Genomic DNA, 21,586 nt, shown 5'->3' on the forward strand with positions numbered 1-21,586 from the left:
TCCATATAAAAGCAAGTATTTTTGGCTAGAAATCATAGGAGTCATCATGTAGACACAAATTCAAACTTTCCATATGGCATGAGAACCAAAAGGATATATAAAAAACATTTTTAAAATCAAAATGCAAAGAACAAAAAGTAAAACCTCTCATGAAACCATCCGAGTGAAGTTGAAGTATGGATATATCAAGGGCAGCAAGGCAGCTCAAATATGCAACTATCTGTAATCTTGAATGCAGGATAACATGGTTCTATCCGAAAATTTATGAGCTTACAGGCAAAACAAACTGTTAGAAGACAGTTTTTCTTTTCCACTTTCCTTTAACAGGTCACTCATCAACAACCTTTTGGCAAGCACCACATTTCCTACCCCCAGGAGAATTTGATTCACATCTAGCTTACAATTATTTAAGCCCTTTAAAAACATGGAAGTGAGAGTGGACACATTATTTTTTTTTCCCATGAAGCCCTGTAAATGAACGGCAAACTTCATAACTTTATTATTTACTAAACCCCAGTAATTTAAATAAGATGCTGTTCTTGGGGCAGCTGGTGATTTTACCCATACTTTATACTGAGCCTGCCCCTCCCTCCTCCACAGGAAGCAATTTCTGGTCTCTTAGTCTGTCTTGCAAGGAGAGAAGTGATAAGGTTACTAATAACCTCCTCTGCTCCACAGTTAATGACATGTTTTCTCTCAAGCCATCCAAATAATTAACATAACCAAATCAAATTTAATTCTACTATTTGATGAGGTAGGAGCTGCAGCAATTACTGTACTGCATGGTCCTTGCCTCTTTCCCACCTCCTCCTCCTGTTCATAAGGCACAGCAATGAACCAGAAGGCAGAGAAAATGCTCACAAATGCACATGCCAAGGAAAAATTAATCCATCCAAAATGAACTCCTCTCACAGTTACATGAGAACACCCGAGGGGACAGTGTGACAATAAGTAGCTGTGGGGATGGGAGACAGCAGCTCCTGTGCCGCCCTGCAATGTACACAAGCGAAGTCCAAACTCATACTGCTGGAAGAAAACAGTGCAGACAGCAGGAAGTTTCAAAGTATTAAAGAATCTTATAAACATTAGCAACAACACCACAGTAATATCTAATATGGAATAAGTAAAGATGGAAACTATTCATCCATCCCCCCCAATTTAGCATGCAGGAGTGGACAACCAGAGCAACTTCTCTGACATCTGCACATTTATCCTAGAAGACCTTGCTAACTGTTAATTTAAAGCACAAACTTTGTTTCATTTCCAGCTAAGGCAATAGCTTTGATGAGCTTCCCTTACCAGCCCCTCAAAACCCACTTCTGTCTGGTCCTCTTTGCACCCAGAAAAACCCACTCAATAAGTTCAGAGGGGATCTGTAAGTTGCTGTGCCTGCTATGCTGAAAGCAGTTGGGTACTTCAAGTCGGCAGCAATATGAAAAGGGTCCCATGGGTCACCATTTCTGAAAGATAAAGAACCTGGAGTGGTGTGTTTGAAGTTGTTAAACACCTACTCACTCTTTCTGGCAGGCTCTACTCTGGGTTTCAAGGACAGATTTTCTAAATATAAATACTTGAGGAAAACGCTTCAAAAGCGTATCTGTGCACTAGGGAAATAAAACTGCCACAAGGTAGACCAGGCAAAGAGCTATAAACTGTTCCGTGGAGTAAGTGCACTTGCTGTGCATAAACCATGGTTTCTCCCTCATTAGGGGCTCTGCTTTGACACTTCCTTGACTGAGCACTGTCTCTCTTCAAGCACAACTTCAGTCTAGCTACCAGGTTTCTCAAAAGGTTGCTCCTGCAGGGTGACTCCTGACCCAACACAGCGCCTGTGTGAGCGTCACCCACCTTGACAGTCCCCACAGAGCAGAGGAGGGAAGGTGCCGTTTAAGTGGAATAAAGCTCAAATCACATAGCCATCTCTGAACGAGCAGGCAGGGAGTTGTGTCTGCCCAGAGCAGGACAGCTACCTAACCCAAGAGGCCTGGAGGTTCTGGGCTATCTTTTCACCCACCTGGTCCTTTAGCTGGTATAGGAGCAGCAGAGCCTCCAGCCTGGGAGGGCACCTCACAGACACTTTCCCACAAGTCAGCTGACGGTGAGACAGCTTGGTTGCTGAGTGCAAACGGCCATTGATGGATTTTACCTGCCTCTGGAGATCACAGGCAGGACTGTCTTGTGACAGTCCCCCTCCTGCCTGTGAGCCATCTAGGGACGGTCTCCCCTAGCTATCTACAGTCTTCTGCTCTACAGGTTGTGATACTGCTTGGGATACAAAAGACATCCCAAGCTACTAGCCTGTCTCAGCATCTCTTCTTCATCTACTTTTACACCCTCCTATTGGCTTGCATGGGATTCTCAGCAGGAATTGAGCAGCCCTCCACATTGCCTGTTCCCTTTATCAGAACCAGGATCTTTAGTTTATTTATCTAAACTGACATAACAATGAATATTCTACAGGAAAACTGACTGCACTTCTTTCACACATCACTCTAGACATACATAAAAGTCTAGACAGAAAAAGGAACCAACAAAAATAATGAAAAAGAATGATCACTTGTTCTAAAAAGTTAATATTCTGAAGCATCTATTCCAAAGTCTCAACATTTATCCTTTATGTCACGTTATATGAAGCTTTTCATAAAGTATCAGTCCTTAGATTCGCATACCTGTGTAAAAGTTAAATGCATATCTAATTGCGATGGTTATTGACCCTGCCTTATACTCACACACAGAGTAAAAAGAATTAAAATGTTGCTATTTTTAATGTCTTGTGACTTCTTGGAATGTGAACTAAGAATTTAAAAATAGCTCATGCTGAAATTACTGTAAGGCAAAACATGAGTTTAATAAAAAAAATGATATATTCCTCTCAGTTACTTTAGAAATCATGCCTTCTTTGTAACAGTGTACTACAGTGCAACATTCTAAAAACTTATTAAAAGACACTATTCCAAGCACTAAATGTTTTAAATGTCACCTAAATTATTTCACTGCAGACCAAATTACAGAAAGATGTCAATAATTTTATAGCTAAATTTGGGGTGGTGCAAAAGATCAGATTTACCACCACCTGCAGGCCAAAGACAGACTTACTTGTTCTACCAAAAAGCTCCTAAAGCTAAAACAGAAGATTCACAACTATCCCAAATTCATGATGTGGATGCAGTGGACAGAATTGTATTAACCCTGTGGAAGTGAATTTACACAGAAAATGCACCCACAGTGGTCAGCCTCTTCAATGCCTCCATTGCTGAGGAGCCTCAGTCCTCCAGCTGATAGTGTAAATGAGCTGACACAGCACGTGGAATCCAGGTGCACTTTCCCCATCAGTGTCAGAGAAGCAGACACCCGCCTTTCTCACACTCACCATTTCCACTAGCTCTCTTGTGTTGGTGCTGGCATGGCCACAAGTCTGCTGGATCAGCCATGTGATTTTGTTAACAACAAAGAATCCCATCCCAAATACCCTGATTAATTTTCAGCCAGACAGGCCAACTGCTCCAGCTGGCTGCAGAGCCACACAAGCCTCAGGATGGCACCAGAGAAGCGATGGGAGCGGACAGACGGGGAGGCCAGCAGCAGTCCATGGGGTAAGCAGCTCAGCCTCCACTCACGAAAACAAACCTTAAGTCCATGACTCTGCCACTAATCTGACAGTAAATCACCAAATGCTGGCTATACCTCACATCAGCTGTTCTTCTCATCCTTCAGTATCAGCTGATCCACTCTTTCTTTTTTTTTTTCCTGTTAGTGCTGGTCATCCATATTGGCTCACTAGGAGATCGGACAAGGACCAGAAAAAATACGGTTGGCAGCAGCCTGTCCCCACAGTCTTTCTGTAAATGAACACTTGCATGTTCTCTGCTAGATCATGGAGTATTGTCCTGGCCTGCGGGGACAGGAGGCTAAAAAAGATCTAGTCACCTAAGAAATCACACGCTCAATAGTATAGATAAGGTCATCTAGAAATTAAGACTTATCCCCACACAACTTTACTTCTCTCTTGGGTCCAGCTCCAAAAGCAAGAAATCCTGAACCAGTAATTAAGTCCAGTGACAATTCAATCCTCATTAATATGCTGAGGATGTCTACTTCTGCATCACTTAATGAATGCCACAACCACGACTTCCCACTGTCTGGACGAGTGAGGATGTAGTTAAGCAGCAGCTAAAATCCAGCTGCTCCACTAATTAAAACAGCTCACGTTGATCAGCATAGGGAAATCCTTTCAGGAATTGCTCTCTAGCTGTTTCTTCAATCACTTATTACATATTCATGTGCTTGTCACTGTCATACTTTGGGATTGTATTTTAGCAACTAAACCTTCAATTTTAAGGCAGAACACAGGCAGGAAGTCAAAGCAAATCATGGTAGCAGATGATAACATTTCACACTTCAATTCTCACAGCAGCGTACAAGTCATGAGGTTACAAAAGCTTCCACATTTAATAATGTCCAGCTTAGACCTTGAAGCTGAAACAACTCCCACATTTTTTGTGAATCTGAGTCACTTGGCTTGTGTGCGCTCTGAACTAATTCTTTCCTGATCCTGAGCTACAGACTTACTAGCTAGATTTCCTATAGCAACCTGAGCTGAACTGCCCCTAACCTCAAGATGAGTGTATAAACACAGCCATTCCAGAAAGGCAAATCCTTAGAGCATGATTCAAGTCATTCTCAACTCTTCATTGTACCTTGACTGATTTCAGCTCCCAATAAAATGTATGCTAGAAGAGTCTGATCCTCCTGTAACAGCTAAAAAGACTCCCCGGTATGCCATCTATCAACATATCACACTCACTGTAATGATAAGCCTGCTAGTATGTTTTGATTAAAATCAGTAAATAGTATTTATGATTAATGGCAATTTAATCTTGGTGGTAAATAATTCCAGGAGTAGAAAACACCTGTAATTTTAATAATAGCATAATAGCAATGTAGCACTGTAAATGTAAATGAAAGTATCACTGAATTGTTACAGTGATAAGGACAGGATACTTGGGCCCAGCCAGCATTATATTCAGACACAAAAGTAACAGTTAAAAAACAGAAGGGAAAAACCAGCGCTTTCAAACAGAACAATTTAGTAAAGTGCAGCTTCTGCTGATGGAAATACTTTACCATTAAAGTCTACAGAGTTTCTGCATTTGCACATGGGGAAAGATGACAGTGGCCTACTTTTACAGTCAAAGAGTACAAAACAAAGCCTATTTCTGAAGAATGGTTTTTTGATTCAACTATTTGCAGTTGCATTTCAGTCAGTAAATCAAAGCCTTCTCTAGCCACTGACAGGACATTCTGCTTGCTTCATACATCTCCGTACATCAAATATAACCTGGCGGCTAAATGAGCTCCACAACCTTTGTAATTGACATCACAGATGAATAAAATCTGGTTTAATCATGAAGGATGAGCAGGACAAAGGCATAAAGAAAACCAGTAAATCTGGATCCACAGGATTCAAGATATCTTTACAGGGCTTTAACTATTATAAAGTATGAATATTAGATTTTCTTCAAATAGTTTCTATATTTCATAGAACACACGAGTATAGTGGTAAGATTATCTTTAAAGCTTTGTAAAGGGAAAAAGTGGTATGCTCTCATCTGACTAGAAACATTAATAATGACTATAACAAAATAGATAACACTTCTTTTATAGCAGTGAGTATGTTAAATCCCTACTAAATCAGTTATCTGCAGATCAGCAAAGAGAAAACAATAGAGAATGGGTGGGGAAGTCACCCAAAGAAAATAAAAGATGGGTATATTTCAGCTGGACTTTTGAAAATAGAGAAGCTTCAGAATAGAAACACGAAAGAGCACTGCTCCAGAGAAGAACAAGCAGGAACAAAAGGATGTTGACTGCAAGGGCAAGAACTCAGCAGCACCCAGATGATTCATACGCTGGAGGTGAGAAATCCAGTGGAGAAAGCTCAGGTGCTTGCAAGTATACAGACTTCAAAGACATCACAGCAGTAATCAGACCAAGGGAACAAGGTACAGATGTTTCTTATTTTGCCTAGATATGTTTGTTTCCTCTGTAAAAATAATCTGTAAAATATACGCTCATTTGCTTCAACTACTGTGCATCCTTTGAGAGGAAATTAGAGTGTAATGAAGGAGTTCCTAGGGAATCTTGAGGCAACTAAGGCCTCCGACAGGTGAATTACTGAGTCTCACTGCCCAGGAACACTACCAAATGGGTTCTACTGCCTAGTCAAAGATTAGCGGCCCAATTCCAGCGCTGTAATACAAAAGACAGATGTTTGGAATCTAAAATGTAAAGTTCAACCTAACCCACAGAACTGGGATTATGAGAAATGTTCAGTACTGGTGTGACCTCAGTGCCAAAAAATCACTTGAGTGCCTTTGGGAATTTCAAAGTATGACAATTGCCAATGCTAAGGTATTAGACAAGTCCCATGCCAAAGGATTTCTGTGCTCCTTCAGCTGAATTCAATTTCTTCATAGGCCAGCCGAGTCAAATAAGCAGCATGAAATGTGCTGGAGTTTAACCTTTAGCTGAGTGAGGAAACAAAGGGAATTTCCTTATTGTTTTAATTATAGATGTGTGTTGAGAGCAAAGGTATTTGTTGTGAAGGGACAGCCTACAAGACAGAAATATTAATACATATGCACCAAACATAGTGAAGCTTTAACTCAGCACTTAAAAATGAGAAACAAAAAACCCAAAACCCTGTCTACAACACAAATGTGAACCAACAGCCAAAAGATGTGTTTAAGAATACTAGAAGGTCGCTCATATAAGAAACATACTGGCTTCAAACAGGCCGTTTGTACTTATAAACAAAATAAATCATTTAACAAACAGCAGAAACACTAATTTTCAACCCTCTTACATTAAAATCTCACAGAAGTAAAACTATCTTCATGCATGATCACATCTTGTTGCAATGTACTGCTGACTCACCCAGTTACACCCTACAATATGTGAGATCCATGAACTTGTAACAGTGGCCCTTACAGAATGCACAGTGCACAGAAATTGTCAAATAAAATCTCATAACCACACCCTTCATTGGACCTGTCTTTCCAGAAGGTGCCCTGCATGCAGCTCAGTCAGAGAAATGGCATATTTTCCTGAACACTTTTCCCTTGCCTTTACTGAAATGCTTCCTTTTCTTCTATGCCACAGATATTGACAGAGCTTTTGGTTACAAAATACAGAAAATGATTCACTAGAAATTTGCACTACACAACAACAAAACAAACATTCACATATCTGTAGGTCTGCAATGTTATACCTCTGAGTTTAAACATGATCTTAAACTTCAGTCCTTTTTATACATTCACAGAGATCCAGGAACTCTGAGATTAAGGTCAACCATTCCAAAAAGATATGCATCAAAGATTATTTTTCAAGTCTTTTAATTCTGAATCTACAAGACTGTTGGTAAGGTATAGTGTATAGGTAAAGTTAATACCTTTGCCAGCCCAAGCTGGGGAAAAGCATTCAAGTTTACACATACTCAAATTATTTTCCAAGAGTGAAATAGAAGCATCGACCAACAGAGCCAAAGAAATTTTTTAGATCATTCCGATGCCTACAAAACCTGCATCTATCCCACTGCAAAATCCTGATAGGCAGGAACAGCACTGAATTTGCTGTAAGAACAAAATACCTACCTCAGCAACCGAGAGAAGGCCTTTAACCTCCGGGGACATTTCTCCAGAGATCTCATCTTTGAGCAAGTCACCATGCAAACATACTGTAAGACAAAAAGAACTTCCTCCACCCTCAATCATATATCCTGGCTGTCTTACAACATCACAAACCTCAAATTATATGGCAAGTCAGTAAATACTGCAGTCTCTAATGGATGATTACAACTTGGAAGAAATAATCACTATCATTACTTTTTGCCACTCAACTAAATTTAGCTTCAGAAACAAACACCTCGTGGAACAGATTGAACCGGACTTTGTCAGAGCAATAGCCATAAGAAATACCTCTCCAAAACATTTCACAGCCACAGATATCAATGCCCTTCCCTCGTCTGTAAGTGTCCCCCAAACACATAGCTCTATCACATGTTCCTCCATGCACTTCAACCAATGCACCACATGTCATCAGGTAAATTAGGCAGAGGAAATTAAACAGCCACAAAGATGAGCTTATTCCGGCAACCAAAAAAATACCCGGAAAAAACAGGAATCAGTGGGGTTACCCTTCTCTTGTAACAACCACTTCATCTCTGACCTCTAACCCTTTAAAAGTTCAAGTTCCACCTGAAAATGATCTATAATCTTTACAAGGACAGGCACAGAAAATAAATAGTACTTTTTTTTCGGTCTCCAGTGCAACTTAAAGGCCCTGGATTCAGATAACATAAGCAGGTAATTTATCTAATCTCCACTCTCAGTGATGCCCTTAATTCCAAAGGCAGTAAATCATTCCCGTCCTTTTTCTCATATCAGTCAACCTTCTCTCCCCTTGCTGACATGCCTCTGGGCCTCCAAAAGTAATAGCGACCTTTTCTTTAAGACCACCTAATTGATTGACATGATCTATTTAAAAGCAGAAAACAACATTTTAACTTTCTCGAGAAGCAGCAAAGCTATAGGGAATGACAGCTCAGTCTCTTACATTACAGAATGTAGAAAACATTATATAAAACTAGCTAACACCAAGCTCAAGAGCCAGAGAGACTTTTCAACGTGCAATGTGAGGTTAAGCTTTGGCACTGCTTGCCACAACACACTGTAGGTGCTAAAACTCTATATGAATTAAAATAAAAACTAATAAAAACCCACTGTTGGCTAATAAACACAAAGTATCACTTCTCTCAGAGAGCACTGCCAGCAGGGCAAGGGAGGTGATCCTACCCCTCTGCTCAGCCCTGGTACAGCCACAGCTGGACTGCTGTGTCCAGTTCTGGGCTCCTTAGCACAGGAGAGACATGGAGCTCCAGAAGCAGGTCCAGAGGAGGACAATGAAGATAGTAAGACTGGAGCATCTCCCTTAAAATAACAGGCTGAGAGAGTTGGGCCTGTTCGGCCTCGAGAAAACTTGAGTAGGGACCTCATCAATGTCAGTAAGTGTCTGAGAGGAGGGTGACAACAGGATGGAGCCAAACTGCTCAGTGGTGCCAAGCAATAGGTCAGGAGGGAAGGGGCATAAAGTGATGCACAGGAAGTTCCACCTGAACATGAAAAAGAACTTTTTTACTGTGCAGGTGACTTTGCCAAATTATCCAGAGAGGTTGTGGAGTCTCCCTCGCTGGATATACTCAAGAACCATCTGGACACAATCCACACGATGTGCTCTAGGATGGCCCTGCTTGAGCAGGGTCCTTCACCTGGGTCACAACAACTCCAGGCATTGCTACAGACTGAGGGAAGAGTGATTGGAAAACTGGTTGAAAAGGGCCTGGGGATGGTGGTTGATAGTGTCTGAACATGAGCCAGCATACGTCCAGGTGGCCAAAAAGGCCAATGGCATCCTGGCTTGTACCAAAAACAGTGTGGCCAGCAGGACCAGGGCAGCAATTGTCCCCTGTACATGGCACTGGTAAGGCCACACCTCAAATCCTGTGTTTAGTTTTGGGCCTCTCACTATGGACATTGAGGTGCTGGAGAGTGTCAAGAGAAGGGCAACGAAACTGGTGAAGGGCCTGGTGCACAAGTCTTGTAACAAGCAGCTGAGGGAGCTGGGAGTGTTTAGCCTGGAGAAAAAGAAGCTCATGAGAGACCTTACTGCTCTCTACAACCACATGAAAATAGGTTGTATCAAGGTGGGGGTCTGCCTCTTCTGCCAAATAACAAGCAAAAGGACAAGAAAATATGGCTTCAAGTTGCACCAGAGAACTGTGTTGTCATTTCAGATCTGTCTTTGATGGAAAAAATAAATACTGTTATTAACAGAAAGCATTTCTAGTTCACACTGTAAAAAGTTCATTTAACAGAACTCATTTCCTTGTCAACAGCCTTAGAAGGAAGAAGACAGATTGAACAGTAAAGCAAATAATCTTTTGTCCTATACACCAGTAAGGTGTGGTGAGAAAGCCTCTCCTGCAACTGTCATTAATGTACTTGTCCCACGATACTGTTCTCTTTCTTCCTAGTTGTCTGACCTTCACCCGTCAGGAGCACTACATGCTTTTAGCTATTCATGGACCTGTTATTTTAGAAGGGGCCGTGGTAACAAGGCAATAAAACAACACAATAGTTTTAAAAACAGTTGCCCAAAGAAAATGTGCTTTTGGAAGAGGAAAGAAAGTTCCTGACCCGGTCCAACCACAAAATGGTATCAGTACTGTTTGAACTAATACTGTATTCATAGAACCATAAAATCGTCAAGGTTGGAAAAGACCTTTAAGATCATCAAATTCAACTGTCAACCCAGCACTACCACTGTAACCCCTGAACCACTAAAACATTAAACTGTATCACCCAGCGTCAGATCCATCTCTTGACCACCTCCAGGGATGGTGACTCTATCAGCTCCTCGGGCAACCTATTCCAATGCCTGACCACCATAACAGCAAAATTTTTTTTATAATATCTAATCTGAATCTCCCCTGTCTCAGCTTAAGGCCACTTCCTGTAGTCCTCTCACTTCTACAACCTCCTTTCAGGTTCTAATACTAGATACCAGATACTGGTGTGTGAGGTATTGGGGAAGAAGAAGTCCAATGACATGAAATAGAAGAATTATAATAGTAAAACTAAAGCTGTTTCTTTTTACTAAGCATTTATTCCAAGCAAAAGTATTGCCTAATAAAAACGTGACATCACTGAGGTACTTCTTTTGCTTCAACCAGATATTATGCTATAGATTAAAAGAGAGATTTAACAAAGTAATTATTGCTTGTGGTTGGAACACCCTGATTAGATTTGGACCTTCTCTTTAATTAGAAGTCAACCTTTGCCTCAAGTCTCAGGAGATGGCAAAGTTCACCACACTCAGATGACAAGCCTCTTGTAACAATGCTCCCAAGATTAAGATGCAGCTATGCATACTTATAAAGACCATACTTCTATGAATACTTTCCACATCTAGGGGTGCATGGTCTAATTTCAGTCCTCTGTAGCAAGCGACCCTCCTATGGCATGAAGAGACCTGCTGGTGACCTGCCTTGGCTGTAGCCTCCAAGGGAACAGGCAACGTGACTTTTCATGTCACTGAATATTAGTTCTCTTCTTGAAGCTGAAGCAGCTGCAACAGATGAAAAAGCAGCTCATCCTTGTCTACACTAAGGGCTAATACTAGCTCAGTTGAGCCTGTGATTTGTCACAGATGGCCAAAACTAGGACAAACTCAGTATGTAAACATGGCTTAAATTCAAATGGTGATGCCTGCATTGAGCAAAATACCACTTTTGAAAAGAGAAATTTTGTAGCAAAATCAGAAATGCAATCTTTCACAAATGACAGGATCAGAGTCTGAAGTACAGCTGTGCAAACTGCACATTATACTGTACTTTCTACTGAAATACAGTAAAGAGGAAGAAATTTTCAATGTGAAAGGCCTCACTAGGAATACCTTACCCCCATGATGTAGTAAGAATGCAACTGTAACATGTTTTAAAAGAGTACTTGATCAATCATTTCAATGTTCAACCTGCCAAATCAGATGCTGCTACTTAAGGTAACTGATTCCCTATACTAGAATAAATAACAAAGACACCAAAGAATAACTTACAATGAAATTATAAAGTAGGTGAGCAGTACAGAAAAAGAGAACAAAAAAAAAAAGAACGAAATAACAACCTCTTCTCTTTTGTGCACATCAGAGTAGAGGCCATGGAAACGAACACAATGTAACTGCAAACTGAGCTCTCCCACTCAAATTCCAAAGGCAAAGGAAAATGTAGATACTGAGCCTAGACAGAAACCTACGTAAGTCCTTAGGGAAATAAACCAAAGCTCCAACACTCTTAAAATACCAACATGAAATTCTTTCAGAGAGAACCTAACAATTACTGTTTCAGCATTGTAAGTTTACAACCTGCTGAGTCTGCCTCCTCAGCCCTGACACATATCCTATAGGCTTCCCTTAGCAGCTCCTCCACCTCTTCTGTTTTCTTTGAGAGTATTACAAATACCTTTGGAAAGAATTCTTTCCCAGCCCTCCTTCCCAGCTACCAGATGAATATCATCTGCTGTTCGTCATAGAGGGGAGGAAAAAAAATCATAAAGAAGCAGAATTATAACCATGACTGATTAATTTGACTTTAAAAAAGTGATGTGCAATTGTGTCCTTCCTGAAACCACCTTCTTAAGAACTAACGTCTAGCATGGTTGTTCATGTCCCAGCTAATTCTCGTAACGCACAAGGAGTGTGGCCATGTGTCTGGATGGTCGTCAGTACTTTCCATAGGAGTCTATTCTGAAAGATGATGGGATGGTAAAACTTGCTCATGTACACAAGATGCCCAAAGAAGCAGTGAAATTCTTTCAGTGAAGACAGAGGGTGAGCCTTTTTCTCTTTATTCTTTCAACAGCCATCTCATTTGCAGCGTTATTTTCCATTATGAATTAGAATAAGCACTGGAGAGCAGCCCAGACAAGGGAAGGAGTTGTTCAGGGCACCAGAGCAAACAGACCTTCAGAATTCCCTTTGCAGAAACCAGTAACAGAGAACTCTTTTATTAAAACAAATCCCTCTTCTCTGTTTAGGAATAAGGGATCTAGGAGACTGGCTAGGATGCACCCTTCACAGTAACTCTTTACTGCTATCTGTGAGATGAATAGCCAAAAATACCCAACACAAAAGTGATGAACTGACAACATTAAAACGAACACCCCCAGGAACAGGCTCCAGATACTCCTGTGATCCCTAACTGCCAAAAACTACACTGAACCCATTTGCCATTTATTCCTCTGCTCTACCTGTGATTCTTTTTTTTCTCATTTACAGGTAAGTATAAACTGAGCAGGGTGAAAACTAACATTGCAAATTAAAAGTTAAGCATAATGATTTATTGTGGCAAAGAAGCTACCAAAGAAACATGCTGCACAAAATTGCTCCAGCTTATTCTACTCCCAGAAGCAAAAGCTCTGATGTGAAAGCACGTGCTGATGAGAAACACGTGATAAACAAAGAAAGACACATAAATAGATTCCAATCTCAAGTTTCACCCATTTCAATCTATATTTAACCTGTTGGATTGCACTGAGTGAATGAGTCCAAAATTTACCTCTTGGAATGAAAAATATGGAGTCATGTGACCCCGCTTTTAAGATAACAAGAAAAGCCACAGCTCGGAGCCCCTGCTTCCAGTTCTGCCATTGACTGATTGTGGAACTTGCAAGAAATCACTCTGCTCCCCTATGCTGAACCTGCTTCATCTGTGAAGACAGCTATTTTTTTCCCTGGAGATCAGCCTTCTGATCCAACTAACCACATGAGCATTGACAGCAGCCCAAAGGAGAGAATGAGTCCTTTCCTTCTTGGAGCAACACAGGCTTAGTTCAGCTCAGGGCAATTGTGAAACTGTACCCCAAGGATTTGGGAAGGAGACTAGATACTTTTTAGAATTAACCCAACTTCTGGCCTACTGAGAGTGTACAAAAGCAGGACATTTCTATTTTCACAGCCTAAAAGCATGCTTAGACTAAGAGTAATCTGAGTAACTCCCTAGCCATAAAAATTACAAAAGCTAAATGTAACGAGTAAGAATATCACAGTAAAACATCTCCCAGCATTCATTCTTTCTTCTACACGCAACCCTTCCCATTCAGATGGAGTGCCAGCAAGGTTCAAAGTCTCAAACTTCAGATCTGTATTACAGTCTGTAACACTGGCTAGATGGGGAAAACCCCGAAATTTTCCTATGTAAAACAGAAGCATTGACAAGGCTGTCCAGACATTGCTAGTAGACAACACAAGGGTTTTAAACAGCAGTAATGAAAAACTGTACTTCAGGATGTTTGTGTGAATGAATTTGGTCCTTCTGGATATTAAGTAGTCCAGTGTTTAGACTGCTTCTTTTGGTAGTGTTTCCCACAGCCGTATCACTTGGAAATAAAGTTAGTAAGTGACAGTCAAGCAGCCTGTGAGTGGGTTGAAAATAAGTAGGCTCAATCTCCCACTCCTGGGAGATTTTCAAATCTTGGCTAGAAAAAAAAATCATGGGCCTGAACTAGCACCAGCATCTTCCCACTATGAGCACAATGCTTGATTACATGACCTGCATGACCTTCCCACCATTCTGTGATTTCTCAGTACAGAAGCGGCAGAAGTCTCTCCACACTGCCCATCTGACTAAGACAGAGCAATCACCAACAATACAAAGTTTAACAAAAACAAATGCCAGATTCTACACCTCAGACAGGGCAACCTCGGATGTACATACAGACTGGGGAATGAGAGGCTGGAGAGCAGCGCTGCAGAAAGGGCCCTGGGGGTCCTGGTCTATGGCAAGCTGAACATGAGCCAGCAGTGCCCTGGCAGCCAGGAGGGCCAAGCGTGCCCTGGGGGGCATCAGGCACAGCATCGCCAGCCGGGCAGGGGAGGGGATTGTCCCACTCTGCTCTCCTCTGCTCTGGGGCAGCCTCCCCTCCAGTGCTGGGGGCAGGTCTGGGTGCCACAGTATAAAAATACATTAAGTTGTTAGAGAGTGTCCAGAGGAGGGCCATAAGAATGGTGAAGGGTCTGGAGGAGAGGCTGTGTGAGGAGCAGCTGAGGTCACTTGGTCTGTTCAGCCTGGAGGAGACTGAGGGGAGACCTCATTGCAGTTACAACTTCCTCATGAGGGAAGGCACTGATCTCTTCTCTGTGGTGCCCAGTGACAGGACCTGAAGGAATGGCCTGAAGCTGTGTAAGGGGAGGTTTAGGCTGGATATCAGGAAAAGGTTCTTCCCCCGGAGGGTGGCTGGGCACTGGAACAGGCTCCCCAGGGAAGTGGTCACAGCACCAAGGCTGACAGAGTTCAAGAAGCATTTGGACAATGCTCTCAGGCACATGATGTGACTCTTGGGGTGTCCTGTGCAGGGCCAGGAGATGGATTTCAATGATCCTTGTGGGTCCCTGCCAACTCAGGATATTCTATAATACTATTAAATGACTGACTGTAATGGTTACAACACAGAAAAACCTGTTACTGTCTGTTTTCTCAAGACCTCAAAAGCATATTGATTTGTAAAACCACCTCAGTTTAATTATAAAGTGGGGACAGTTCCACCACATTGTCAGGCCAGTGCCTTAAGATTCCCTTCATGCTCTGTTAAATGCTTAAGATCTTCATTAAAGGGTGTCTTTTAAGGCTTCACAGAGGATCTGGGAGAACGCATTCTTAAGCTATAGTCAGACTGTTACTGTAGTATTTATTAAACACAATTCCACAAAATCAACATTACATAGCAGAGGAAACAGAAATGCAGGGAAGCTTTCACTAATGGAATTCTGCTACATTAAAAATAATCCCAAACAACTAAAACCAAAGTTGGATACAAAATACCATTCATAAAAATGATCGCTTGATTTACCAGAGCCCCACTAAAGGGATCAGTAGTCCCTTTGATCAGCCACTTCAAGTGCTTGTTTATAAAGGAACAAAAGACGACTTTTGTCTATTTGTACTGTTGACTTGATGCATTTTAAATAAAAAAAGCTCAATTTAGTTCAATCAAATGAAGGCAAGCAGCTGTAAAAGAACTTAAGCACACTACAATCAGCAGGCAGACTATATGCCCGTAAAACCTAGGATCTGTTTCTAGAAATGAACTAATTATTTTAATCCCCCTCCCCATTTTTCACAGTAGACACTGATACACTAAAAATCAAGATTTCTTACTTGACTTCAAGTGATTGATACCCTACTAAATCTCTCAATAAATTGTTGCAGTTGTTACCTACCTGCATGCTCTCATCTCCAAGGTCAAGGCAACTACAATGAATTATATCAAATTACAGGACTGTGTTTCAGGATTTTTTGATCCATAATCCTTAACCAAAAGAAGAAAAAAAAAATCCAGTTCCTTCTACAAGTTTTACATGTTCAGGGATTAACTGCAAATACGTAGATGCCTGAAATCTTCTATTCTATTACTATCATATAATTTTCAGTTTGAAAACATTTAGAGGAATAAAGATCTACTTCTTTTGATCTAATTGACCTGTGTTACAGCAGTGCATGACCTGAAGCTATCAGAGACAACAGTACAAGCATGACCTGACAGTAAAATCAAGAATTATAATTACAGGCCACTGTTACCAGTAGAGATATATTTTAATACTGTCTGAAATGTAACAATTGAAGGATGGCTATTAGGTCACGAAACTAAATGTCTTTTGATAAAAATTTAACACAGCAATAGGTATTATTTGGATTCAGCGAACATTTGTTTTGATCTTACTAATGTGCTATACTTAACAAAAAAATCAGCGCAGAGCAGTACATGAAATAGATACCCACAGGCCCTGTTCTGCTACTCCTTGCTTTATCTAAACTCTCCTGAGTGTCAGATGGTTGCTAATTACCAAAAGAGGCAAAAGATAATGTAATGCACATTTTGTAAACATTACCTAATATCTGTTTCCCTCCCTTTAAATCATTATCTATGGTCTTTGGTTCATCCACTCTCCAGATTTCTTGCCCATGCTATGCTAGATCCCTGTATCACCCCTCAGAATGCTCCCCCCTTCTGTAGCATTTCTCCCAGTCTAAACGTTCGATAGGCTAATAACCAAACCAGAGTATTTGTCAAAGTTCCCAATACTGCTGTAAAAATTCTTCTAAATGGCACCACCCGATAATAAAGTAACTATATTAATGACCATTTATATACTGCTCTACCTAGAACAGGCTTTTTTATATGTCTCTCATTGCAAAGGAATTATGTTCAAGCTATGTCTTAAAACTGTTCCTGTCTCACTGTATATAAACTTTTCATCCCTAATACTGCAAAGACTCAAGCACAAGCCTGAAATACATCTAGAAATACACAGGCAGAGAAATATGTAAGAATAGGAAGTTGGAAAGGGCAAGCTTTAGACCCCTGAAATCACAAGAAATATTATGTGATATTTTAATACAATGATCATGTTCCAGACCAAAACCTAACCTTACAATGCATGAGGAAGAGTTGGTGGTGGATATCTGGGCCTTTTTCTGGTCTCTTCTTATCCCAGTGTTCTACATTTGTACTTAGACTTGACAGACTTCTGGGCAAGATCTCACCAGAGTTTTATATAAAACAATAAACTACTTCTCTGGCTCTCTCTTGGAAACATCCACATCTGCTATTTCATCTTATGTTATCTACCTTTCTTAAGACTCACTGCTTATTCCTTCATCTTGTCAGATGGTCTCCCCATGTCCACCTCCAATATTTCATAGTAATTCTAGTGCAGAAATTCTTGTTTCTAGAACTTGAGTTCAAGTACCAAGACCTGCACCATCATTTTTGTTCCACTTGAGATCATGAGAGAGATAGTATCTTGGGTTTTTAAGATATGCATCCCACAATAAGCAGTTTAAGGAATAAGTAGCCAAGATGCCTCCGAACCATTGTATTTTCTTCTTCCCTTGTCACAAACTGCTCCCAGAGAGCGCAGTGTCATAAGCACAGTAGCTCATCATAAAATGGCATAAAACTATCCCCAGTGAAATTCAAACAGCTCTGAAATGCTCCCCATGTTACAAGAGAAGTGTGCTTTGCACTTCAATTTTAGCCTTGCATACTTCACTGTTTAGTTTTACCTCAAGTCTTCTATCAAGGGGCTCTGGCCTTGATGGAACCGCAGCTCTTTTCCTAAGCATGATATGGCCAGACTGAGGATAAGAATCTCGCCCAGCAATTTGTCACCACAGAATTATGCTTCCAATTATAATGAGAGATGAACCATTGAGTGTAGCAGTATCAATTAGCAGAGCACATCACTTAAGTAAGGCAGGCTGCTCCTGTTCCAGTCTAGAAACAAAAGTGAGACGTGCACAAAACAACAGTACCCTTTAAATGGTGGCTTTTCTTCCTCACAGCTCATGACACAATGGCCAGTGAGATTGAGAAGGGCGTAGAAGAGACATAGATATGGTCAGAAAGCACATGCACCACTGACAGGAATGAAAGGCTACTGAAAGGTACATTTTTCTCAACATTATGAGCAATCTACATTATACTGTTAATTACTCCGTGCTTTCCACATGAGAATTTGGAGTCTGTAGCCCAGACAGTTTAGGGCAGAATTTTACTGTCAAGGCTGGTCAATGGAATTGGATTTTTCCATTCCATGGGAAAAAATCGCAAGTTTTACTTTGCTTTTGGTTCCAAATTCAAACTTCTAAAATACACTCCAGAGCAAAAAACCATACTGGTGAGAACGACCAGACAGAAGAAAGGGAAAGAGACTGAAGCTCTTTCAACCCTCAACTAAACATTTTGATAAAATTAGCTTTCTTTTTCATAATGATTTGGATTTATTTGACATTATTATAATACAACATGATCTAATGAAAGTTCTAACATGAAGACTGTAACTGCATCATTTTAAGAAAAAAAAAGTTTAGTATTTTTAAGTATAAAAAGAAATCAGGACATGCAGTGATTGAGCTTTTAAGTAGATAAAAGTACTCAAAGACAAAGGCAATACTCCCCTGCAACTTAAATGCACAGCTGGAATCAGCTACAGTGCTGTGGCAGATAGGGGAGGGAAGGGAAAAACATCCTTTCTTCCATCACATCACACAATAGATACAACACATCAAGTGTGCTGTAAGAAAATGCTACACTGTTCTTCCAACTATAAAAGCTAGTCCACTGTACTGTAAAAATGTACCAAAAAGGAAAAAATGTAGACTGTAAAAATCAAATGAAAAGGTCAGGTCATGTCAAAAGACTGAACACCAGGGGCATTTTTTGGAAAGACTTTTCACAAAGGAATGGGAGAAGCAGTGTTTGCTGGCCTGCTCTATCACTTTAGTTCATTAAAATCCCATTATCCACCACGTGATAGGGACAAAATCCTATTCCCCAGGGGAGAATTGAAAGAGAGAGAGTCTGGAAACGAGGCAATAGAGAAAGAGATTATTTAAAAATCAGAGGATAAGAAGAACTACAAAATATTCAGAAGCTTAAGGGAAAATAGGGCCTTGCAAATCAATAGCCTAGAAGTTCATGACAACTCTTGATGGAAATTCTAAATAAACATGAAGTGCTGGTGTGTGTGTATGTTTTGTTTAACACACTTCCATTTGCATCTTGTGAAACATTATGTATGATGGGATCAGAGTTAATGAAATAAATAATAATGTTGCTATTTTTGACTGAACCAAGAATTATTTTCCTTGCTATAGAAGCAAACAGTTCAAAGCAGCAAAAGTCATGACAGGCTTCTTGTTTTAAACCACAGTTTTACCAAACAATCCTGTGCATGATACATAACAAGCCTTTGGAGTTTAAGTGTACACAATCACAATGTAGCAAGTCCTATTAATTTATTGAAAAAAATTCTGCCCATAAGAAATACAACAATTCTTTTTAAAACAAAATTATTTTGGTATTACATTACTGTTACCAAAACAGAGAGTAGAAAAATGGCATTTTTATTTTTCTGGCCAATTTCCTAGTTCACTCAATAAAAGGAAAAACTAAGGGGACAAAAAAAAGAAAGAGAAGGGAAGAATAAATAGAGAAATACAATTCTTACCCTGAAGAGCGGCAGTCTGGTTTATTTCTTTCTGAGCGATCTGTGAGAAAGGAGGCATAATATCAGCACAGAAGTTGGATGTTCTTTAGCAATACTAGTACAGAAGTCTTAAGAGAACTGTGAAACCATATGACTAGCAAAACCAAAAGCTGTTTCTCTTCTAAAACTGTTTTCCCACACTGGACTAGACTGCCTAAGACCAAGTAAAATTACTGCAAGTTTAACATTTGTTACAATTCCTCCACTCAAAACAGACTGTATTTATGTTTTGTATTAATGCTTTGGAAGCTTCTCCTCCCTTTAGCTGAAATGAATAGGGCTTTAGTTCATGGTAAAAATAAGGGAGAGGGAAGAGGAAAAAAGAAAAACCACAGATTACTCAGCGCAAAAAAATCATTCCATGAATCATGGCTGGCAGAGTTCCCTGACAGGATGGGAGAAAAATCAGCAGTTGGTTGCAGCAACATCTGCAAATACACTGAATCCAGTGCAGTCCCACCATTAACTCTTCAGCTTCTGAGGGCTCCAGATACTGAATCTTTCTGTGTTTTTAGAAAGGGTTTTGTTTATCCTGTAAGTATTTTAAGTAGCTTATTTGGACTAATGAGATTGACTCACAAAAAACTACACATAAAGCACCAGTATGCATAGAAAGTATAAAATATTTCTCCCAAGAGTTATGATTATCACCCAAGCATTACAAAATAACCACAGTGCTATGATATTAGAATTCATGGATTATCATTCATATTTTAAGTCCAGAATAGCTTTTACTGCATGACTTTTGAACTACCTGAAAAATTGAGACTGTTGTCCACCTAAAATACATATATTCTAAAATTAGAGGGGGGTTTAATCTTTTAATGCAGAAAGATCCACTATACAAGCAGAAGATAATTCCTAGAGCTACATATAATCTCCATTGACTATGGTAATTTTGCTTCTAATTTGATCTGTGTGTATTTTAAACAGAAAGCTATTTTTCGTGTCTTAATAAACACTTTACTGAAAATGTTGTCTATACAGAAGAGTCTTCCTAAAAAATTTTCACACTCACAGATTGTATTTTCAATCTTAAAGCTTTGCATTTTAAATAAAATTTGTTCTGTTGACAGCAGACATTTGTTTGCACAGTTTTATCTCCTGTATAAAAGAAATACTTTGCTCTCCAAGCTTTATGTGCTCATTTGATTAAGTTTTCATTAAAGTGGTAAAAAATTATCTCATGTCAACAGTGCTTAAAAGTATGTAATGCTTTTTCCATCCATAGGTGCTCCTACTGAGCTGTCACAGCCACACAGTTATAATTTATTGTCTTCCTGACTCACAGAGATCTCCATTTCATCACACTGTGTGCAACTCTGGTAGCAGAAGCAGCATGGTATAGTTTTGGAATAGCTCAAACCAGAGTTGCAGCAAGAGTACTTCAAACACACACTCCTTCCATCCTTATCATGTATCTTCCTCCTTACCTGTGAGCACTGAAAAAAACAAGACCGGACTTCCTACGGAAATATGCTTGCCATCTGTTGCTTGTTATCAGTGTCCCCTGCTCTGTACACAGCCACAATCTAACAGTATTCAGACAAAGCCCTCCCACTGCTAAAATGATCATGTGAATAAACCAGTGAGAAGGAAGAAACCAAGTCAGAGCCTATGTAAGCACAGCATCTGGGAGCTCTCCCACACAGCCCATGTCCAGTGAACAGATCCACCACAGCCCGCCCTCACTGCTGCATCCTGCTCATTCAGGAAATCAGTGTGATTCCTTTTTCCCTTTTATTTTCATTCCTGTTTCAATATTTCAAAATTACATTTGGTTTTGCACATTTTATTTACTGATAAACTTACTGAGACCACGCCATCCGCACGCATACTGGTCTTCTTGAAAAGAACGAATTGTAATACTACAAGTAAAGAGCCAGCATTTTAAAATAGAACTAAAACCTGCACCTCTTCAAAGTTT

General features: G+C 40.1%; 1 protein-coding gene across 4 annotated transcripts in view; it reads right to left on the bottom strand.

Moving 5' to 3' along the window:
• Nucleotides 1-21,586, bottom strand: part of SH3D19 (SH3 domain containing 19) — an 82,184-nt gene that overhangs the window by 45,628 nt on the left and 14,970 nt on the right. For 2 of the 4 annotated variants that reach the window (XM_048303066.1, XM_048303065.1), the window contains exon 1: nucleotides 7,653-7,723. In XM_048303066.1, the coding sequence (XP_048159023.1) occupies nucleotides 7,653-7,708 (56 nt within the window). In that variant the 5' untranslated portion in view covers nucleotides 7,709-7,723. Of the gene's footprint in view, nucleotides 1-7,652; nucleotides 7,724-19,620; nucleotides 19,929-21,586 lie in introns of those variants that run through there. The other 2 variants (XM_048303067.1, XM_048303068.1) reach the window with 2 other exon arrangements.

Source organism: Corvus hawaiiensis, chromosome 5 (assembly GCF_020740725.1).
Source record: "Corvus hawaiiensis isolate bCorHaw1 chromosome 5, bCorHaw1.pri.cur, whole genome shotgun sequence".
NCBI lineage: Eukaryota > Metazoa > Chordata > Aves > Passeriformes > Corvidae > Corvus > Corvus hawaiiensis.